General features: G+C 49.3%; 1 protein-coding gene across 1 annotated transcript in view; it reads left to right on the forward strand.

Moving 5' to 3' along the window:
* Positions 1 to 20,395, forward strand: part of LOC144509464 (voltage-dependent T-type calcium channel subunit alpha-1I-like) — a 232,987-nt gene that overhangs the window by 135,641 nt on the left and 76,951 nt on the right. The window contains exons 16-20 of the mRNA XM_078238374.1: positions 8,954 to 9,054; positions 10,672 to 10,795; positions 11,939 to 12,007; positions 14,128 to 14,312; positions 16,665 to 16,791. Coding sequence (XP_078094500.1) covers positions 8,954 to 9,054; positions 10,672 to 10,795; positions 11,939 to 12,007; positions 14,128 to 14,312; positions 16,665 to 16,791 — 606 coding nt within the window. The remainder of the gene's footprint in view (positions 1 to 8,953; positions 9,055 to 10,671; positions 10,796 to 11,938; positions 12,008 to 14,127; positions 14,313 to 16,664; positions 16,792 to 20,395) is intronic.

The raw sequence follows: 20,395 nt of genomic DNA on the forward strand, positions 1-20,395 counted from the left end.
GAAGGCTGGAGGTCAGGCAGGTAATAAAAGCAAAATACTGCAGATGCTGGAAAGCTTAAAGGACAATGGAAAATGCTGGAAAACTGAAGAGGTCTCGCAGTAAAGTTTATTTATTAGTGCCACAAGTAAGGCTTACATTAACTGCAATGAAGTTCCTGTGAAATTCCCCTATCTGCAGAGAGAGAAACAGAGTTGATGTTTTGAGTCTAAATCTGCCATTAACGCATTCTGCTATCTAATCTTTATGCCACTATTAACACCCACTTTAGTCTTTAACACTGCCATTAACACTCCCTTTGGCCTGTGCCCATGACATCTTTGTGCAAACTCTACTCGCTCTCACCTACCCCCGACCTTCTATTCAACCCCCTTTTCAACAATGCATAATCCAACACATTTCACCCTCTCTTTAGCTCTGAAGAAGAGTCTTACAGACTCAAAAAGATCATTCTTTCTCCACAGGCACCAAGAGGGTCATGAGTCTCTGGAATATTCTTCCTCCAAAGGCGGTGGGAGCAGAATCTTTGAATATTTTTAAGGCAGAGATGGAGAGGATCTTGATTAACAAAGGGGGGAGTGAAAGTGAAAGGGGCTAGGCAGGGGAGTAACTCAGGACGTCCGACTAGAAAGGAACGGTATATATTGTTAATTTGATTTGATTCAATTTATTATTGTCACATGTATTAGCATGCAGTGAAAAGTATTGTTTCTTGCGCGCTACACAGACAAAGCATACCGTTCATAGAGAAGGAAAGGAGAGAGTGCAGAATGTAGTGTTACAGTCATAGCTAGGGTGTAGAGAAAGATCAACTTAATGCGAGGTAGGTCCATTCAAAAGTCTGATGGCAGCAGGGAAGAAGCTAATGTAAGCCTACCTGTGCGGGGGCCGGGGGGGGGGGGGGGTGGGGGTGCGGGGAAGTGGTGATGAGCAAATGGGGTTTTGAGTTTGATATGAATTTGGAGAAAATAACCCCTTTCGGCGAGATTGAACTTTAAGTTTATTTATTAGTGCCACAAGTAGGCTTACATTAACACTGCAATGAAGTTACTGTGAAAATCCCCCAGTCGCCCACACTCCGGCGCCTGCTCGGGTTACACCGCGGGAGAATTTAGCACGGCTCAATGCACCCCAACCAGCACGTCTTCGGAAGGAAACCGGAGGAAACCCACGCAGACACGGGGAGAACGTGCAGACTCCGCACAGCCCGTGACCCGAGGCCGGGAATGGAACCCGGGTCCCTGACGCGGTGGGGCAGCGGTGTTAACGGCCGCCGTGCCGCCCCTAAGTGGGTAACATGTGACATCCATGACTGCTAACAAAGCCCCCACCACCTCCCAGTAAGTGTAACCAGTACGACAGGCAGTGCAATGGGGCTGCCCCCTCACGGCAGGAAGATCTCCAAACAAGTCCCTGCCAAATTGAGTACATAAAAGTCAGATTTTGAAGGGACCTTTTGATGGCGAAACCCATTAGGTGATAAACACAGAAGGGAAATGACTTGACGAGCGACATTACCCTTAAGTGCTGCCCGTTTAGCATTCAAAGTAATTATGCATGCAAATCTGGCGTATTTGTTCCTGTCCATGTGATCTGAGCTAAATGTATCTTAATTGTCCTGGAATTAAAGCCATTTTTGTGCGGCGGTTTCAGATTGACAGGGTCTCAATGGAGACAAGTGATTTGCTAAATACCTAACCCCGTGACATATGTTCCAAAATAAATGAATCGAATGGGAACTGATCCAACAATTCCTCAACTGCGTTTTGCAATTTCGTTCATGTAACATTCATGAAACTTGCTGAATTTCTTGGGGAATTAATCCTTCCACTAATCGTCAGACTGGGCGGCAGATAATCCTTCCCCGACTGGTTTGAGGAAGCAAGAGGAACAGATTGTGATTATACAGGCCCCCACGTCACAATGAAAAGTCCCAGAGCAAGTATATCCCGGAATCACAGAACCACACAGCGCAGAAGGGGCCCTTCGGGCCATCGAGACTGCACCGATGCACGGGAAACACCTGAACTCCCACCTAATCCCACTTGCCAGCACTTGGCCCACAACCCTGAATGTTATGGTGTGCCAAGTGCTCATCATTTTAAAGGATGTGAGGCATCCCGCCTCCACCACCCTCCCAGGCAGCGCATTCCAGACCCTCGCCACCCTCTGGGTAAAAAGGTTTTTCCTCACATCCCCCCTAAACCTCCTGCCCCTCACCTTGAACCTATGTCCCCTGGTGACTGACCCTTCAACTAAGGGGAACAGCTGCTCCTTATCCACTCTGTCCGTGTCCCTCATAATCTTGTACACCTCGATCAGGTCGCCCCTCAGTCTTCTCTGCTCCAATGAAAATAACCCAACCCTCTCTTCATAACTTAAATGTTCCATCCCAGGCAGCATCCTGGTGAATCTCCTCTGCACTCCCTCCAGTGCAATCACGTCCTTCCTATAATGTGGCGACCAGAACTGCACACGGTTAGCCTGGAAGAAGAATGGACACTAGAATCATAGAATGATAGAATCCTACAGTGCAGAAGGAGGCCATTCGGCCCATCGAGCCTGCACCAACCACAATCCCACCCAGGCCCCATCCCTGATGCATTTACCCTAGCTAATCCCCCTGACACTAAGGGGCAATTTAGCACGGCCAATCCACCTAACCCGCACGTCTTTCTGAATGTGGGAGGAAACCGGAGCACCCGGAGGAAACCCACGCAGACACGGGGAGAACGTGCTGACTCCGCACAGACTGTCACCTGAGGTTGGAATCGAACCCGGGTCCTGGTTTGTGAGTCAGCGGTGCTAACCCACTGCGCCACCGTGCCGCCCAGTGGGGGTTTTTAAGGGAGGAATGGCTGACGGCAGATAGAGTCAAAATTAAAGAGACTTTGGAAGGAAAAGAAGGAAATAGCAAAAGAATTAGTGAGAGATGAGAGTCCCAGAGGGTGGGGAGATTTGTCCTGATTGAGGTCTCGTAATGGATAGGCCTTAGGGGAATAGTTGGGGGGGTGCGTGGGGGAGGGGGTGGGGGGGGGGGGGGGCGCGGAATGATGGAAGGATCTCTCAGCTGATTATCAGCTTGTTGAACTGTGTTGAGCGCTCCTTCCGTGGACTCAAACCCGGAACCTCTGGGCCAGCAGCAGGGACGCTACCCACAAAGCCTCCTTCATCAATCAATAACCCCAGTAACATGTGGCAAGTAGGGGTGAAAAACACACAGCAGGGGAGGCTGGAGGAAATAAAATAAAGGTGTTTAAAATCACAAAGAACAAAGAACAGTACAACACAGGAACAGGCCCTTCGGCCCTCCAATCCTGCGCCAATTATGATGCCTGCCTAAACTAAAACCGTATCCACCCATTCCCATCCTATAAAACTATAAGGCATAGGAGCAGAATTAGGCCACTCGGCCCATCGAGTCTGCTCCGCCATTCAATCATGGCTGATTTTTTTCTCATCCCCATTCTCCTGCCTTTTCCCCATAACTCCCTGATCCCCTTATTAATCGAGAACCGATCTACCTCTGTCTTAAAGACACTCAATGACCCGGCCTCCACAGCCTTCTGCGGCAAAGAGTTCCACAGATTCACCACCCTCTGGCTGAAGAAACTCCTCATCTCTGTTTTAAAGGATCGTCCCTTTAGCCTGAGGTTGTGCCCTCTGGTTCTAGTTTTTCCTAGTAGTGGAAACATCCTCTCCACGTCCACTCTATCCAGGCCTCGCAGTATCCTGTAGGTTTCAATAAGATTCATCCCTCTAAACTCCAACGAGTACAGACCCAGAGTCCTCAACCGTTCCTCATACGACAAGCTCTTCATTCCAGGGATCATTCTTGTGAACCTCCTCTGGACCCTTTCCAAGGCCAGCACATCCTTCCTTAGATACGGGGACCAAAACTGCTCACAATATTCCTATTCGTGTATTCGCCCAGTTGCCCCTTAAATGCCGCTATCGTACCTGCTCCCACCACCTCCCCGGGCAGCGCGTTCCAGACATTCACCACCCTCTGTGTAGAAAAACCTGCCTCGCACATCTCCTCTAAACTTTTTCCCCCACTTACCTTAAACCTATGTGCTCACAAACAGGGCATACAGAGACACAAACTCAATTTACAGAATAATGATTGGAATGCTATTCAAGCTAATCAATGCTAATACAGCTAATCAAGTCTTAAAGGTACAGACAATGTGACTGCAGGAAAGGATGTCCCGAGGCATGGTACATTGGGGAAACCCTGCAGACGCTACGACAACGGATGAATGAACACCACTCGACAATCACTAGGCAAGACTGTTCTCTTCCCGTTGGGGAGCACTTCAGCGGTCACGGGCATTCAGCCTTTGATCTTCGGGTAAGCGTTCTCCAAGGCGGCCTTCATGACACACGACACCGCAGGGCCGCGGAGCAGAGACTGATAGCCAATTTCCGCACACATGAGGATGGCCTCAACCAGGATCTTGGGTTTATGTCACACTATCAATCACAAATTTGATAGAATTTTTTGAGGAGGTAACTAGGTGTGTTGATGAAGGTAGGGCAGTTGATGTCATATACATGGATTTTAGTAAGGCGTTTGATAAGGTCCCCCATGGTCGGCTTATGATGAAAGTAAGGAGGTGTGGGATAGAGGGAAAGTTGGCCGATTGGACAGGTAACTGGCTGTCTGATCGAAGACAGAGGGTGGTGGTGGATGGAAGATTTTCGGACTGGAGGCAGGTTGCTAGCGGAGTGCCACAGGGATCAGTGCTTGGTCCTCTGCTCTTTGTGATTTTTATTAATGACCTAGAGGAGGGGGCTGAAGGGTGGATCAGTAAATTTGCTGATGACACCAAGATTGGTGGAGTAGTGGATGAGGTGGAGGGCTGTTGTAGGCTGCAAAGAGACATAGATAGGATGCAAAGCTGGGCTGAAAAATGGCAAATGGAGTTTAACCATGATAAATGTGAGGTGATTCATTTTGGTAGGACAAATTTAAATGTGGATTACAGGGTCAAAGGTAGGGTTCTGAAGACTGTGGAGGAACAGAGAGATCTTGGGGTCCATATCCACAGATCTCTAAAGGTTGTCACTCAAGTGGATAGAGCTGTGAAGAAGGCCTATAGTGTGTTAGCTTTTATTAACAGGGGGTTGGAGTTTAAGAGCCGTGGCGTTATGCTGCAACTGTACAGGACCTTGGTGAGACCACATTTGGAATATTGTGTTCATTTCTGGTCACCTCATTATAAGAAGGATGTGGAAGCGCTGGAAAGAGTGCAGAGGAGATTTACCAGGATGCTGCCTGGTCTGGAGGGTAGGTCTTATGAGGAAAGGTTGAGGGAGCTAGGGCTGTTCTCTCTGGAGGAGGCTGCGGGGAGACTTAATAGAGGTTTATAAAATGATGAAGGGGATAGATAGAGTGAACGTTCAAAGACTATTTCCTCGGGTGGGTGGAGCTATTACAAGGGGGCATAACTATAGGGTTCATGGTGGGAGATATAGGAAGGATATCAGAGGTAGGTTCTTTACGCACAGAGTGGTTGGGGTGTGGAATGGACTGCCTGCTGTGATAGTGGAGTCAGATACTTTAGGAACATTTAAGCGGTTATTGGATAGGCACACGGAGCACACCAGGATGATAGGGAGTGGGATAGCTTGATCTTGGTTTCAGATAAAGCTCGGCACAACATCGTGGGCCGAAGGGCCTGTTCTGTGCTGTACTGTCCTATGTTTGATAAGGTTCACCATGGTAGGCTTCTGCAGAAAATGCAGATGTATGGGATTGGGGGTGATCTAGGAAATTGGATCAGGAATTGGCTAGCGGATAGGAAACAGAGGGTGGTGGTTGATAGTAAATATTCATCATGGAGTGCGGTTACAAGTGGTGTACCTCAGGGATCTGTTTTGGGGCCACTGCTGTTTGTAATATTTATTAATGATCTGGATGAGGGTATAGTTGGGTGGATTAGCAAATTTGCTGATGACACCAAAGTCGGTGGTGTGGTAGACAGTGAGGAAGGGTGTCGTAGTTTGCAGGAAGACTTAGACAGGTTGCAAAGTTGGGCCGAGAGGTGGCGGATGGAGTTTAATGCGGAGAAGTGTGAGGTAATTCACTTTGGTAGGAATAACAGATGTGTTGAGTATAGGGCTAACGGGAGGACTTTGAATAGTGTGGAGGAGCAGAGGGATCTAGGTGTATGTGTGCATAGATCCCTGAAAGTTGGGAATCAAGTAGATAAGGTTGTTAAGAAGGCATATGGTGTCTTGGCGTTTATTGGTAGGGGGATTGAATTTAGGAGTCGTAGCGTTATGTTGCAACTGTACACAACTCTGGTGCGGCCGCACTTGGAGTACTGTGTGCAGTTCTGGTCCCCACATTACAGGAAGGATGTGGAGGCTTTGGAGAGGGTGCAGAGGAGGTTTACCAGGATGTTGCCTGGTATGGAGGGGAGATCCTATGAGGAGAGGCTGAGGGATTTGGGATTGTTTTCGCTGGAAAGGCGGCGGCTAAGAGGGGATCTTATTGAAACATATAAGATGATTAGAGGTTTAGATAGGGTGGATAGTGATAGCCTTTTTCCTCTGATGGAGAAATCCAGCACGAGGGGGCATGGCTTTAAATTGAGGGGGGGTAGTTATAGAACCGATGTCAGGGGTAGGTTCTTTACCCAGAGGGTGGTGAGGGATTGGAATGCCCTGCCAGCATCAGTTGTAAATGCGCCTAGTTTGGGGGCGTTTAAGAGATCCGTAGATAGGTTCATGGACGAAAAGAAATTGGTTTAGGTTGGAGGGTCACAGTTTTTTTTTTTAACTGGTCGGTGCAACATCGTGGGCCGAAGGGCCTGTTCTGCGCTGTAATGTTCTATGTTCTATGTTCTATGTTCTATCTGTAACCCCCACAACATGCCTGGACTTGCAAAATCTCACTAGCTGTCCTGTCTGGAGACAATACACATCTCTTTAACCTGTGCTTAATGCTCTCTCCACTCACATTGCCTGTACCTTTAAGACTTGATTCGCTGTATTAGCATTGATTAGCGTGATTAGCATTCCAATCATTATTCTGTAAATTGAGTTTGTGTCTCTGTATGCCCTGTTTGTGAACACATCTCCCACTCCACCTGACGAAGGAGCCGCACTCCGAAAACTAGTGGCATTTGCTACCAAATAAACCTGTTGGACTTTAACCTGGTGTTGTTAGACTTCTTACTGTGTTTACCCCAGTCCAACGCCGGCATCTCCACATCATGAGGAATCGATAAGCAGAGGGCACAGATTTGAAAGTGATTGAATCTGTGATTACCATGAGGAGAATCTTTCTTTCCTCTGCAAGTGATTAGGAATTTGGAATGCACTCCCTGGTGACGAATACTGATTCAGTAGGGAGCTCTAGAAAAACGGAATTTGATTACCAGTTGAAGGAGAAGTAATGGAAGGATACGGTCGGGGAAGAGCAGGGGAGTGTGGGACTAACTGGATTGCTCCTTGAAGGGGCTGACACAGACCGAAAGGGCTGAATGGCCTCCTCTGGCCTGGCCTAATTCCGTGAGGCAAACTGGATGGTCTTTCTTCATCCAGTAATTCTACTGCGGAGTCTGCACGTTCTCCCCGTGTCTGCGTGGGTTTCCTCCGAGTGCTCTGGTTTCCTCCCACAGTCAGAAAGATGTGCAGGTTAGGTGGATTGGCCATGCTAAATTGCCCCTTAGTGTCCAAAGAGGTGCAGGTTGGGTGGATTGGCCATGCTAAATTGCCTCTTAGTGTAGGCTCGATGGGCCGAATGGCCTCCTTCTGCACTGTAGGATTCCATGAGTCTATGATTCTAGTGTCCATTCTTCTTCCAGGCTAACCGTGTGCAGTTCTGGTCGCCACATTGTAGACATATCTGATAGAGGAAGGCTGTCATCCTAACAGGGTCACAGGTGAAGGGGGTCACAGGTGAAGGGGGTCACAGGTGAAGGGGGTCACAGGTGAAGGGGTCACAGGTGAAGGGTGTTCTTCAATCCTTCACTGTAGCGACATTCACCAACTGGCCAAGGTAGTTGGTTGTTCCTCGTGTTAGACCATAAGACATAGCAGAATTGCCACAGAATCGGCACGGTGGCACAGTGGTTAGCACTGCAGCCTCACAGCGCCAGGGACCCGGGTTTAATTCCGACCTCAGGTCACTGTCTGTGTGGAGTTTGCACGTTCTCCCCGTGTCTGCGTGGGTTTCCTTCGGGTGTTCCGGTTTCCTCCTACAGTCCAAAGATGTGCGGGTTAGGTTGATTGATCATGTTAAATTGACCCTAGTGTCAGGGGGATTAGCAGTGTAAATATGTAGGGTTACGGGAATGGGGTCTGGGTGGGATTGTGGTCGGTGCAGACTCGATGGGCCAAATGGCCTCCTTCTGCATTGCAGGGATTCTGTGGATTCTATGGAGAATCTCTACAGTGCAGAAGGAGGCCATTCAGCCCATCGAGTCTGCACCGACCACAGCCCACCTAGGCCCTATCCCCATAGCCCCATGCATTTACCCTAGCTAGTCCCCCTGACACTAAGGGGCAATTTAGCATGGCCAATTTACCTAACCCGCACATCTTTGGGAGGAAACCAGAGCACCCGGAAGAAACCCACGCAGACACGGGGAGAACGTGCAAACTCCACACAGACAGTGACCCAAGCAGGGAATCGAAACCGGGTCCCTGGCACTGTGAGGCAGCAGTGCTAACCCACTGTGCCACCATGCCACCCCATTTGGAAGACTCGGGTCGAATTAGGCCATTCAGCCCATCGAGTCTGCTCCGCCATTCAATCGTGGCTGATATGTTCCTCAACCCCATTCTCCCACCTCATCCCCGTAACCTTTGATCTCCTTACCAACCAAGAACCTATCTACCCTCTGTCTTAAGTGCACTCAATGACCTCCATGGCCTTCTGTGGCAATGAATTCCACAGATTCACTGGTTTGTTAACTGCTCTGCAATGTCCCGTTTCAGAGCCTGTGTTTCCGGATTCAGAAGATGGTGGAAATTTACAAGCCGGACTGGTGCGATACCCGCGCTGATTGGTCAGTTTACTTATTCTCCCCTCAGAACAGGTAAGAATGTAAAACGCGGCAAAGGGCCGATTTCAGAACCAAGCTCACTTTCTGCCATGAAACGGGATTTTCCGAGGCAACTGTGCCGACACTTCAACCGGGCTGAGTTCATTCCGAAGGGTGGAATTCTCCAGGCTCCCCTGCGACGGAGCTGGCTCCTCATTGGCCGCCAGTGACATCTTCCAGTCCCGCCAAAGTCGATGACGATTTACCTTCCTCGTCTGCGTCACCGTCAGGGAAGCGATGGGCAGGGATGGACTTTGACGGGACTGGAAGATCCATCAGCGGAGAGGGATGGAGAATTCCTGCCCCAAGACGTTTGAAGGATTTGATAGGCCGCGGAGAGAGAAGGTATTTCCTTTGGTAGAGCAAGAGGCCGGGACAAAGAAAAAACAGTTAAAGTAAAGTTTATTTATTAGTCACAAGTGAGGCTTACATTCACACTGCAATGAAGTTACTGTGAAATTCCCCTGGTCGCCACACTCCGGCGCCTGTTCGGGTCAATGCACCCTAACCAGCACGTCTTTTGGAATGTGGGAGGAAACCAGAGCACCCGGGGGAAACCCACGCAGACACGGGGAGAACGTGCAGACTCCGCACAGACAGAGACCCAAGCCGGGAATCGAACCCAGGTCCCTGGTGCTGTGAAGCAGCAGTGTTAGCCACTGTGCTACCGTGCCGCCCCTGAAGGGGGCAAAACTGTGAACCGTTACCGTGGGTCTGGCAGATGGAGTACAATGTTGGTAAATGTGAGGTCATCCATTTTGGTCGGAATAACAGCAAAATGGACTATTATTTAAATGGTAAAAAATTTCAGCATGCTGCTGTGCAGAGGGACCTGGGTGTCCTTGTGCAGGAACCTCAAGGAGTTGGTTTGCAGGTGCAGCAAGTAATTAAGAAGGCAAATGGAATTTTGTCCTTCATTGCTAGAGGGATGGAGTTTAAAAACAGCGAGGTTATGTTGCAGCTGTATAAGGTGCTGGTGAGGCCACACCTGGAGTACTGTGTACAGTTTTGGTCTCCTTACATGAGAAAGGATATACTGGCACTGGAGGGGGTGCAGAGGAGATTCACCAGGTTGATTCCGGAGTTGAGAGGGTTGGCTTATGAGAAGAGACTGAATAGACTGGGACTATACTCATTGGAATTCAGAAGAATGAGGGGAGATCTTATAGAAACATATAAGATTATGAAGGGAATAGATAAGATAGAAGCTGGGAGGTTGTTTCCACTGGCAGGTGAAACTAGAACTAGGGGGCATGGCTTCAAAATAAGGGGGAGCAGATTTCGGTCTGAGTTGAGGAGGAACTTCTTTACCCAAAGGGTTGTGAATCTGTGGAATTCCCTGCCCAGTGAAGCAGTTGAGGCTACCTCATTGAATGTTTTTAAGGCAAGGATAGATACATTTTTGAACAGTAAAGGAATTAAGGGTTATGGTGAGCGGGCGGGTAAGTGGAGCTGAGTCCACGAAAAGATCAGCCATGATCTTATTGAATGGCGGAGCAGGCTCGAGGGGCCGGATGGCCTACACCTGCTCCTAGTTCTTATGTTCTTATGTTACTCACAGCTACCCCGAGCTTCCTGATCCAATTTTATCTCCGCCTCTTTCCCGATTAGATTCCGCTTGATGTGCCAAATGATCATCACGCACAAGCTATTCGATTACATCGTCCTGGCGTTTATTTTCCTCAACTGCATCACTGTTGCGTTGGAGCGACCCGAGATTGACCAGGGAAGCATGGTAGGCGACCTTTCCACTTTCACCTCTCTGGCCGCATAACAAAAAGAAGCAACTTTGCGATTGAGCCTATCAGTGTGACCCAAAGCAATGACAGGGTTTTTGAAATGTGTCATAGGCTCCGAGAATCCTGACAGTGTGGAAGAGGCCATTTGGCCCATCCAGTCCACGCCGACTCTCTGACAGAGTATTTTGCACAGACCCTCCCCCCCCCCCCCCCCCCCGCAAACCCCGTAACCCCAGACATGCTTTACAGGGCATATAAAGACATAAACTCAATTTACAAGATAATGGTTGGAATGCAGGTAATCAAGTCTTAAAGGTACAGACAATGTGAGTGGAGAGAGGGTTAAGCACAGGTTAAAGAGATGTGTATTGTCTCCAGACAGGACAGTTAGTGAGATTGTGCAAGCCCAGGCAAGTTGTGGGGGTTACAGATAATGTGACATGAACGCAAGATCCCGGTTGAGGCCGTCCTCATGTGTGTGGAACTTGGCTATCAGCCTCTGCTCCGCGACTCTGCGTCATCGTGTGTCGTGAAGGCTGCCTTGGAGAACGCTTACCCGAAGATCAGAGGCTGAATGCCCGTGACTGCTGCAGTGTTCCCCGACTGGAAGGGAACATTCCTGCCAGGTGATTGTCGAGCGGTGTTCATTCATTCATTGTCGTAGCGCCTGCACAGTCTCCCCAGTGTACCATGCCTCGGGACATGAATCTCACTCCAGGGGCCTGGGTTAAAATAGTCCAGATAATGGAGCTGGTTTTTACTGCAGCATTAAGGGAATGTCACACTATCAGAGATGCTGTCTGCCACTGAGGCCTAGCCTGCCAGCACCCCCAGCGCGATCATTCAAACTGTGGCGTGGAGTTCTCCCCGGTGACCCTGTAAATCCATCCTTCAGTCAACATGACTAAAGGCAGCTTATCGGGTCATACATCAACAGTTTCTTTATCTTCCTTCCAGGAGTGTTGATTTAACATCTTATCTGAATGACAGCGATTAGTGTGAGGAGAAGTTATATTTATCCAGTCGTGACAATGAAACCAATTATTTCCTCCTCTGTTCTCCTTTACCAGTTGACCAATTACTTCTAATCCACTTTGTGTTCCTCGGTACCTTATTAGTGTTGGACTTTGTCTTTACAGGAGAGGATCTTCCTCAGCGTCTCCAACTATTTCTTCACGGCTATCTTTGTGGCAGAGATGACCCTCAAGGTAAGCAACGCCCAAGGGGAACTGAGGGTAAAGCACCCTTTGCACAAACTGCATTGTGCCAGTGTGGAGGCCTTACGGCACAGCACATCGCATCTTATTATTCTCCGAACTTCATTTTCTGTACTTTGGATGGTTGCTCTATCCTCTGAGGGCGGCACGGTGGTTAGCACTGCTGCCTCACAGCGCCAGGGACCCGGTTTCGATTCCGGCCTCAGGTGACTGTCTGTGAGGAGTCTGCACGTTCTCCCCGTGTCTGCGTGGGTTTCCTCCGGGTGCTCCGGTTTCCTCCCACAGTCCAAAGATGTGCGGGTTAGATGTATTGGCCATGCTAACTTGCCCCTTAGAGTCCAAAGATGTGCAGGTTAGGTGGATTGGCCATGCTAAATTGCCCCTTAGTGTCAAGAGTTGAGTAGATTAGATGGATTGGCCATGCTAAGTTGCCCCTTAGTGTCCAAAGTTGTGCAGGTTAGGTGGATTGGCCATGCTAAACTGCCCCTTAGTGTCCAAAGATGTGCAGGTTAGGTGGATTGACCATGCTAAATTGCCCCTTAGAGTCCAAAGATGTGCAGGTTAGGTGGATTGGCCATGCTAAATTGCCCCTTAGAGTCCAAAGGTGTGCAGCTTAGCAGGGTTGGCCAAGCTAATTTGCCCCTTAGTATTCAAAGATGTGTAGGTGGATTGGCCATGCTAAATTGTCCCTTAGTGTCAAGAGTTGAGTAGATTAGGTGGATTGGCCATGCTAAATTGTCCCTTAGTGTCAAGAGTTGAGTAGATTAGGTGGATTGGCCATGCTAAATTGCCCCTTAGTGTCCAAAGTTGTGCAGGTTGGGTGGATTGGCCATGCTAAATTGCCCCTTAGCGTCCAAAGATGTGTAGGTTTAGGGGGATTAGTGGGGTAAATATGCAGGGATTCAGAGATGGGGCCTAGGTCGGAGAGTCGGTCCAGACTCGATGGGTCAAATGGCCTCCATCTGCACTGTCGGGATTCTATCTCTGACTTCAATCTGCAGTTCCGGGTTCGAGTCCCCCACCCTGGGGAGGCCAGATTCATCAGACTGTTCACCTGGCCAATCCTTCCCACGCGGCTGTGGCAGGTGGTTCGAGCGAGAGAGATTCCTGGTTGGCCGTTGCTTGTTGGAGAGTGGCACTCCACCCCCACCCCCCCCCCTCCCCCCCGCACCCCCCTCTCTCCGCGTGGGAAGACACTGTGCCAGGTCACGATAGCAGCAGCGCTGATGTGACTGCGAGAGGATGGAATGGTGGGAATCCCTCTTTGAAGGGGATTGTGCAGTGAGATTCCCACCACCCAGGATATTGATCTGCGAGGAACGTATTCCAGAGTGCAGCGTCAATGTGTGAATCAGTAACAGACGGAGGCGACTCCGTACAGTGAAGTGATTGAGCAGCAAGCAGACAGATGGGATAGAACTGTAAATGGAAAATCTACAGTTCCTTCAGGGTAATTAGACTCACTGAACAAGATGTTAGAAATCTAATCTGCTACCCAGTCAAAAAGGATCATCTTTCACCCAACAAGAGTGGTCACCTGGATTAAATGGTCAAGTGAAGATGCACGGGCTGCCAGATGTCGCTGCCTCCCACAATTCCGTCTTACCGATCAACCTTATCATATATGTCTCTTTAGCGTGTGAGACAGGCCTTAACCAGAGACTGTATAAAATGAACAACACAGAACAGGAACAGGCCCTTCGGCCCACCAGGCCTGTGCCAATACTCGGTTTCTATCCCTCCCGTTCATGTCTCTTAACAAGAAACACCTTGAACGTTGCTCGAGGCACGGTGGCACAGTGGTTAGCACTGCTGCCTCGCAGCGCCAGGGACCCGGGTTCGATTCCCGGCCTCGGGTCACTGTCTGTGTGGAGTCTGCATGTTCTCCCCGTGTCTGCGTGGGTTTCCTCTGGGTGCTCCGGTTTCCTCCCACAGTCTGAAAGACGTGCTGGTTAGGGTGCATTGGCCGTGCTAAATTCTCCCTCGGTGTACCCCAACAGGCGCCGGAGTGTGGCGACTGGGGGATTTTCACAGTAACTTCATTGCAGTGTTAATGTAAGCCACAGGGTCCCCAGGTATTTTCTGAACCATGTGACTCTTACCCTCGTCAGGTAGTCTCTCTGGGGTTTTACTTCGGCGATCAGGCATACCTGAGAAGCAGCTGGAACATTCTGGATGGATTCCTGGTCTTTGTCTCCCTGATTGACATCGTTGTGTCACTGGCCTCAGCGGGCGGGGCGAAGATTCTGGGAGTACTCCGCGTGCTCAGACTTCTCAGGACACTGCGTCCTCTCAGGTAAGACCGAAGAATTTACAACCTCTGAAAGAGGGAGTAACGTTAGTGAGAGAATGTTGGATTTCTGATGCTACTCCTACCCTGGTCCACAGGGCATTAGCTTTGGAATCCACTCCTCAAACCTGCCTGATCTGAGTTCCATCAGCAGGACTCTGAGGAACAGAAGTGTCTGGAAACCCTGACCCTACCTCGTTTCATTTTCCGTTCCAATTTCATCCCTTCCTCCTCTTTAGACCCTTTGGAAGGACACTGGCCTTTCCTGTAGGGTTCCACCACACCACTGACACCCCCCCCCCCCCCCCCCCCGCCCACCGCCTGCCTTCCCCCTCCGCCTTCTCCTCCCAATACGTGAGCCTCGAATGTTGACTGGCCAATGAAGCATGACCTGGTTATCATAGTCAAGCCCAACCTTCCCCTCCCTGGTGTTTTTAACTCAGGATGGATGGGTTGAGAGCAGAAGGGAAACCAAGCCAAAATGAAACCTCAAACACGCCTCAAACCTTCTCCCCTCTGGTGTTATTGGAGACAAATTGGGAGTAGGGGGTGTGTAGAAAGGGTCGGAGAGGGGGAGTGAGCAATTTGCTCTGAGGATGCTAGATGATTGACATCTGATAAAATGGCTGCCTGACCCCGCCCCCCCCCGCCCCTTGTACAAGGGTTTTCATTCTTATCTCATGGATGTTGGATTCTTGGAGCCTTGTGAATCCCGGCAGGTAAAAGGAGGCAAGAAGGGATAATAAGAACATAAGAACTAGGAGCAGGAGTAGGCCATCTGGCCCCTTGAGCCTGCTCCGCCATTCAATAAGATCATGGCTGATCTTTTTGTGGACTCAGCTCCATTTACCCGCCCGCTCACCATAACCCTTAATTCCTTTACTGTTCAACAATTTATCTATCCTTGCCTTAGAAACATTCAATGAGGGAGCGTCAAGGATAGGAAGTAGGCCATTCAGCCCATCAAGCTTGTTCTGCCATTCATTGAGATCATAGAAACATAGAAAAACTACAGCACAAAACAGGCCCTTTGGCCCCACAAGTTGTGCCGAACATATCCCTACCTTTTAGGCCTACCGATAACTGTCCACCCTATTAAGTCCCATGTAATCATCCAGGAGTCTCTTAAAAAACCCTATTGAGTTTGCCTCCACCACCACTGACGGCAGCCGATTCCACTTGCCCACCACCCTCTGTGTGAAAAACTTCCCCCTAACATTTCCCCTGTACCTACCCCCCAGCACCTTAAACCTGTGTCCTCTTGTAGCAGCCATTTCCACCCTGGGAAAAAGCCTCATGACTGATCTAAGTCCATACTTTGGCCCATATCCCTTCATACTTTTGCTGAATAAAAAATGTATACATCTCAGATTGAAAGAAAGCGACTGATTAAGCATCAGCTGCCTTGTGTGGAAGAGGATTCCAAACCTCTCCCAACCGTTGTAAGTAGAATGTCAGGAATGGTTTAACAGACCTTCCAATTAAGTCCGAATTGGATGTCAATTATCCAATGGAAGCCACAGATATATAAAGGGGGCTACGGGGGGGCACTGGGTTGTTGGTGGAGAATTGTACGTGGGGTTGGATCAAAGAAATAAAGGTAGTTTATGAAGAAGCAGAACTCGAGTCCCCTTTACTGAACCGCAAGTGGGGGACTCAGACAGTGGTAGCAGAGGATGGCTGTTGGATCCAAGTGAAGGGCTGCAAGTTACGACTTTTTCGAAGAAAACAAAATACACATTCATGTAGAAGTGCTTCCGAACACCTCTCCTGAATGGTCTGGCCCTCATTTTTGGACAATGCGCCCTAGTTTTTAGAATCTCCAACCAGTGGAGTTAGTTTATCTGTATCTACCCTGTCTTTTCCTCTCGGCATCTTGAAGACTTTGATCAGATCATTGACTCCCGACAGTGCAGAAGGAGGCCATTCGGCCCATCGAGCCTGCACTGACCACAATCCCACCCAGGCCCTATTCCCGTAGCTCCTCCTATTTATGCTGCTAATCCCCCCCCCGACACTCGGGTTAATTTAGCATGGCCAATCCACCTAACCCGCACATCTTTGGACTGTGGGAGGAAACCGGAGCACCCGGAGGAAACCCACGCAGAGAATATGCAAACTCCACACAGACAGTGACCCGAGCCGGGAATCGAACCCGGGTCCCTGGCTCTGTGAGGCAGCAGTGCTAACCACTGTGCCACCGTGCCGCCCAAAACCCCATAACCCTTAATTCCCTCAATCACCCCTCAACCTTCTGAACTCGAGAGAAAACAGGTCTAATTTGTATAAACTCTCCTCGTAATTAAACCTCTGAAGTCCAGGGATCGTTCTTGTAATCCTCTCTCACTTGTATCCTAGGGTCATTAGTCGGGCGCCTGGATTGAAACTGGTTGTGGAAACTCTTATATCCTCGCTCAAGCCCATCGGGAACATTGTCCTTATTTGCTGCGCTTTCTTCATCATCTTCGGGATACTTGGAGTCCAGGTGAGATGTCGGATCTTGTTTTCCAAGCTTTGAATCTTCAGTTTTACGTAGGAACGTTAGGAACAGGCCATTCAGCCCCTCGAGCCTGTCCCACCACTCAGTTAGAACATGGCTGGTCTGTACCTCAACTCCATTGCTCCATATCCGCACCCTCCCCCCCCCTCCCCCAATACACTCACCCCAACAAGAACCCCATGATAAAATAAAAGCAAAATACCCCGGATGCTGGAAATCGGAAATAAAATGCTGGAAAGAATCCGCTGGTCTGGCAGCATCTGTGGAGAGAGAAACAGAGTTTATGTTTCGAGTCCTGGTGACTTCATTGATGTTCTGTTGATCTCAATGCTGCAAGCTCCAATTGTCTACCAGTGTTTGGGAGAGGGAGTTCCAGATTCTCGTAGGGCCAGGGACCCGGGTTTGATTCCCGGCTTGGGTCACTGTCTGTGTGGAGTTTGCACGTTCTCCCCGTGTCTGCGTGGGTTTCCTCCGGGTGCTCCAGTTTCCTCCCACAGTCTGAAAGACGTGCTGGTTAGGGTGCATTGGCCGTGCTAAATTCTCCCTCAGTGTTACCCGAACAGGCGCCGGAGTGTGGCGACTGGGGGATTTTCACACTAACTTCATTGCAGTGTTAATGTAAGCCTTACTTGTGACACTAATGAATACACTTTAAAAAAATTGCTTCCTGATTCTGCCCCAAATAGTAAAGCTCTAATGTTAAGGCTACATTTCCCTTCGAGACCAAAAGACATGGGAGCAGAAGGAGGCCATTCGGCCCACCGGGCCTGCTCCACCATTCAATGAGATCATGACTGATCTGATAGGATAATCCTCAACTCCAAAAGTAAAAGATAAAGTTTATTTATTAGTGTCACAAGTCAGCTTACGTTAATACTGCAATGAAGTTACTGTGAAAATCAGAAGAGAAAATGCTGGAAAATCTCAGCGGGTCTGGCAGCATCTGTAAGGAGAGAAAAGAGCTGACGTTTCGAGTCCAGGCGGCCCTTTGTCAAAGCTAAAAGTTATAGAAAGTGGGAGATATTTATACTGCGGGGGGAGGGAATGAAAGATGAGTCGTAGCCACAGAAACCAGGGGGAAAGGCTGCTAATGGCAGCCCGCAGAGAGAATAGAGGGTGTGAATGGCCAAACGGCAGAGAAGCTGGAATCAGAGGGTAAACTGTGACAGATAGAGATGTGGGAGGGAGGCGGGGGGGAATATGGGTGGGAGAGAGGTAAAATTGAGAAAAAGGAGGAAAGGGGAAGGAAAGGGGGATAAAATAGGGGGAAAGAGTGGGGGGGGGGGAAGCAAAATGAAGCAAGACAATAAAGAAATAAAAGGTAGAGAACAGTTAAAAATAAAATAGAATGAAAACAAAAGGTGACCAATCATCTGAAGTTGTTGAATTCGACGTGGAGGCCGGAAGGTTGTAAAGTGCCCAGCTGGAAGATGAGATGCTGCTCCTCCAGTTTGCGTTGAGCTTCACTGGAACATTGCAGCAGGCCAAGGATATGTGGGCATAGGAGGAGGATCGTGTGTTAATATCCCTTCTGCACTGGAGGGATTCTATGGGTGGGATTTTCCGGCCACATTCACCGCAGTGGTGGAAAATCCCACCCGAGGTCAACGGACCTTTGCTTGGTCTGATTCCCACGGTGGGAGCGGGACAGGAAAAATCCACCCTATGATTCAACAAGGTCATCTATGTGTGGATCCACAAGAGATGGGTGAGATCCTGAATGAGTATTTCCCATCAGTATTTGCTGTTGCGAAAGACATGGATGTTAGGGAACTTGGGAAAATAAATAGTGATGTCTTGAGGAGTGCACATATTACAGAGGAGGTGGTGCTCATAGAAACCCTACAGTACAGAAAGAGGCCATTCGGCCCATCGAGTCTGCACCAACCACTATCCCACCCCAGGCCATACCCACTAATCCCTCTAACCTACGCATCTCAGGACACTAAGGGGCAATTTTAGCATGGCCAATCAACCTAACCCGCACATCTTTGGACTGTGGGAGGAAACCGGAGCACCCGGAGGAAACCCACGCAGACACGGGGAGAACGTGCAAACTCCACACAGACAGTGACCCGAGCCGGGAATCGAACCCAGGTCCCTGGAGCTGTGAAGCATCAGTGAAGCATCAGTGCTAACCACTGTGCTACCGTGCCGCCCTAGATCCTGAATGAATATTTCTCATCAGTATTTGTTGTTGAGAAAGACATGGATGTTAGGGAACTTGGGAAAATAAACAGTGATGTCTTGAGGAGTGTACATATTACAGAGAAGGAGGTGCTGGAAGTCTTAAGGTGCATCAAGGTAGCTAAATCCCCGGGACCTGATAAAGTGTATCCCAGGATGTTGTGGGAGGCTAGGGAGGAAATTGCGGAGATATTCGACAGCCGCAGGTGAGGTGCCTGAAGATTGGAGGGTGGCAAATGTTGTACCTTTGTTTAAGGAGGCTGCGGGGAAACGCCTGGGAACTACAGGCCGGCGAGCCTCACATCTGTAGTGGATAAGTTGTTAGAAGGTATCCTGAGAGAGATCTCACCTGACCGGGTGGTGGTGTTGAAGGCTCTGCTAAGAGTATTGGCAATCCCCTCGATGTAACAACATATGTATTCGATATCTGTGTAGTTAGGCTGACAAATGGGAATTGATCTGTGCTTGTATGGGATCAATGAGTGGGGGAAAAACAGCTAATTGTATTTGCAGCACCAGAGATAGTTTCTTTAACACTTGGAAGAGACTAACACAATCTCTGCACTGACCATCTGATCAGATATATGATCAACATTCTGTCCTTTCTTTTTATTGCCATTTCTACTTCACTCGGTAAGTTCAGCAACGAGGTACTCGGGACAATGTCTGATTGATGTAAAACTGTGGAGAAAAGCCATTCAGATGAGATAAAAATGATTCCGTTACAGCAGAGTTTACCAAACCACTGAATACGGTGTCACAATATCCCGAGTATTTCAACAGAGATGTGATGAATTAGTTTCCTATTGAATCTGTCGAGGAATGCTCAAACGACTTGAGTTTTTAATCTATGGCACTAGATCTTCCCTCGATTTTGACAGTGGATTTGCTTTCAACTATTTCAGCACACGCACTCGCGCACACACCCACACACACCCACACACACACCCACCCACACCCACCCACACACACTCACACACACCCACCCACACACCCACCCACACCCACCCACACACACTCACACACACTCACACACACCCACACACACCCACACTCGCACACACCCACACACACTCACACACACTCACACACACCCACACACACCCACACTCGCACACACTCGCACACACTCGCACACATCCACACACACCCACACACACCCACCCACACCCACACACACCCACACACACCCACCCACACCCACACACACCCACCCACACCCACCCACCCACCCACACCCACCCACACCCACCCACCCACACTCACACACACACTCACACACACTCACACACACACTCACACACACTCATACTCTCACACTCACACACACTCACTCACTCACTCACTCACTTACACACACACGCACACTCACACACACACACACACTCACACACTCACACAT

The sequence above is a fragment of the Mustelus asterias genome, chromosome 21 (genome assembly GCF_964213995.1).
Source record: "Mustelus asterias chromosome 21, sMusAst1.hap1.1, whole genome shotgun sequence".
Classification (NCBI taxonomy): Eukaryota; Metazoa; Chordata; class Chondrichthyes; order Carcharhiniformes; family Triakidae; genus Mustelus; species Mustelus asterias.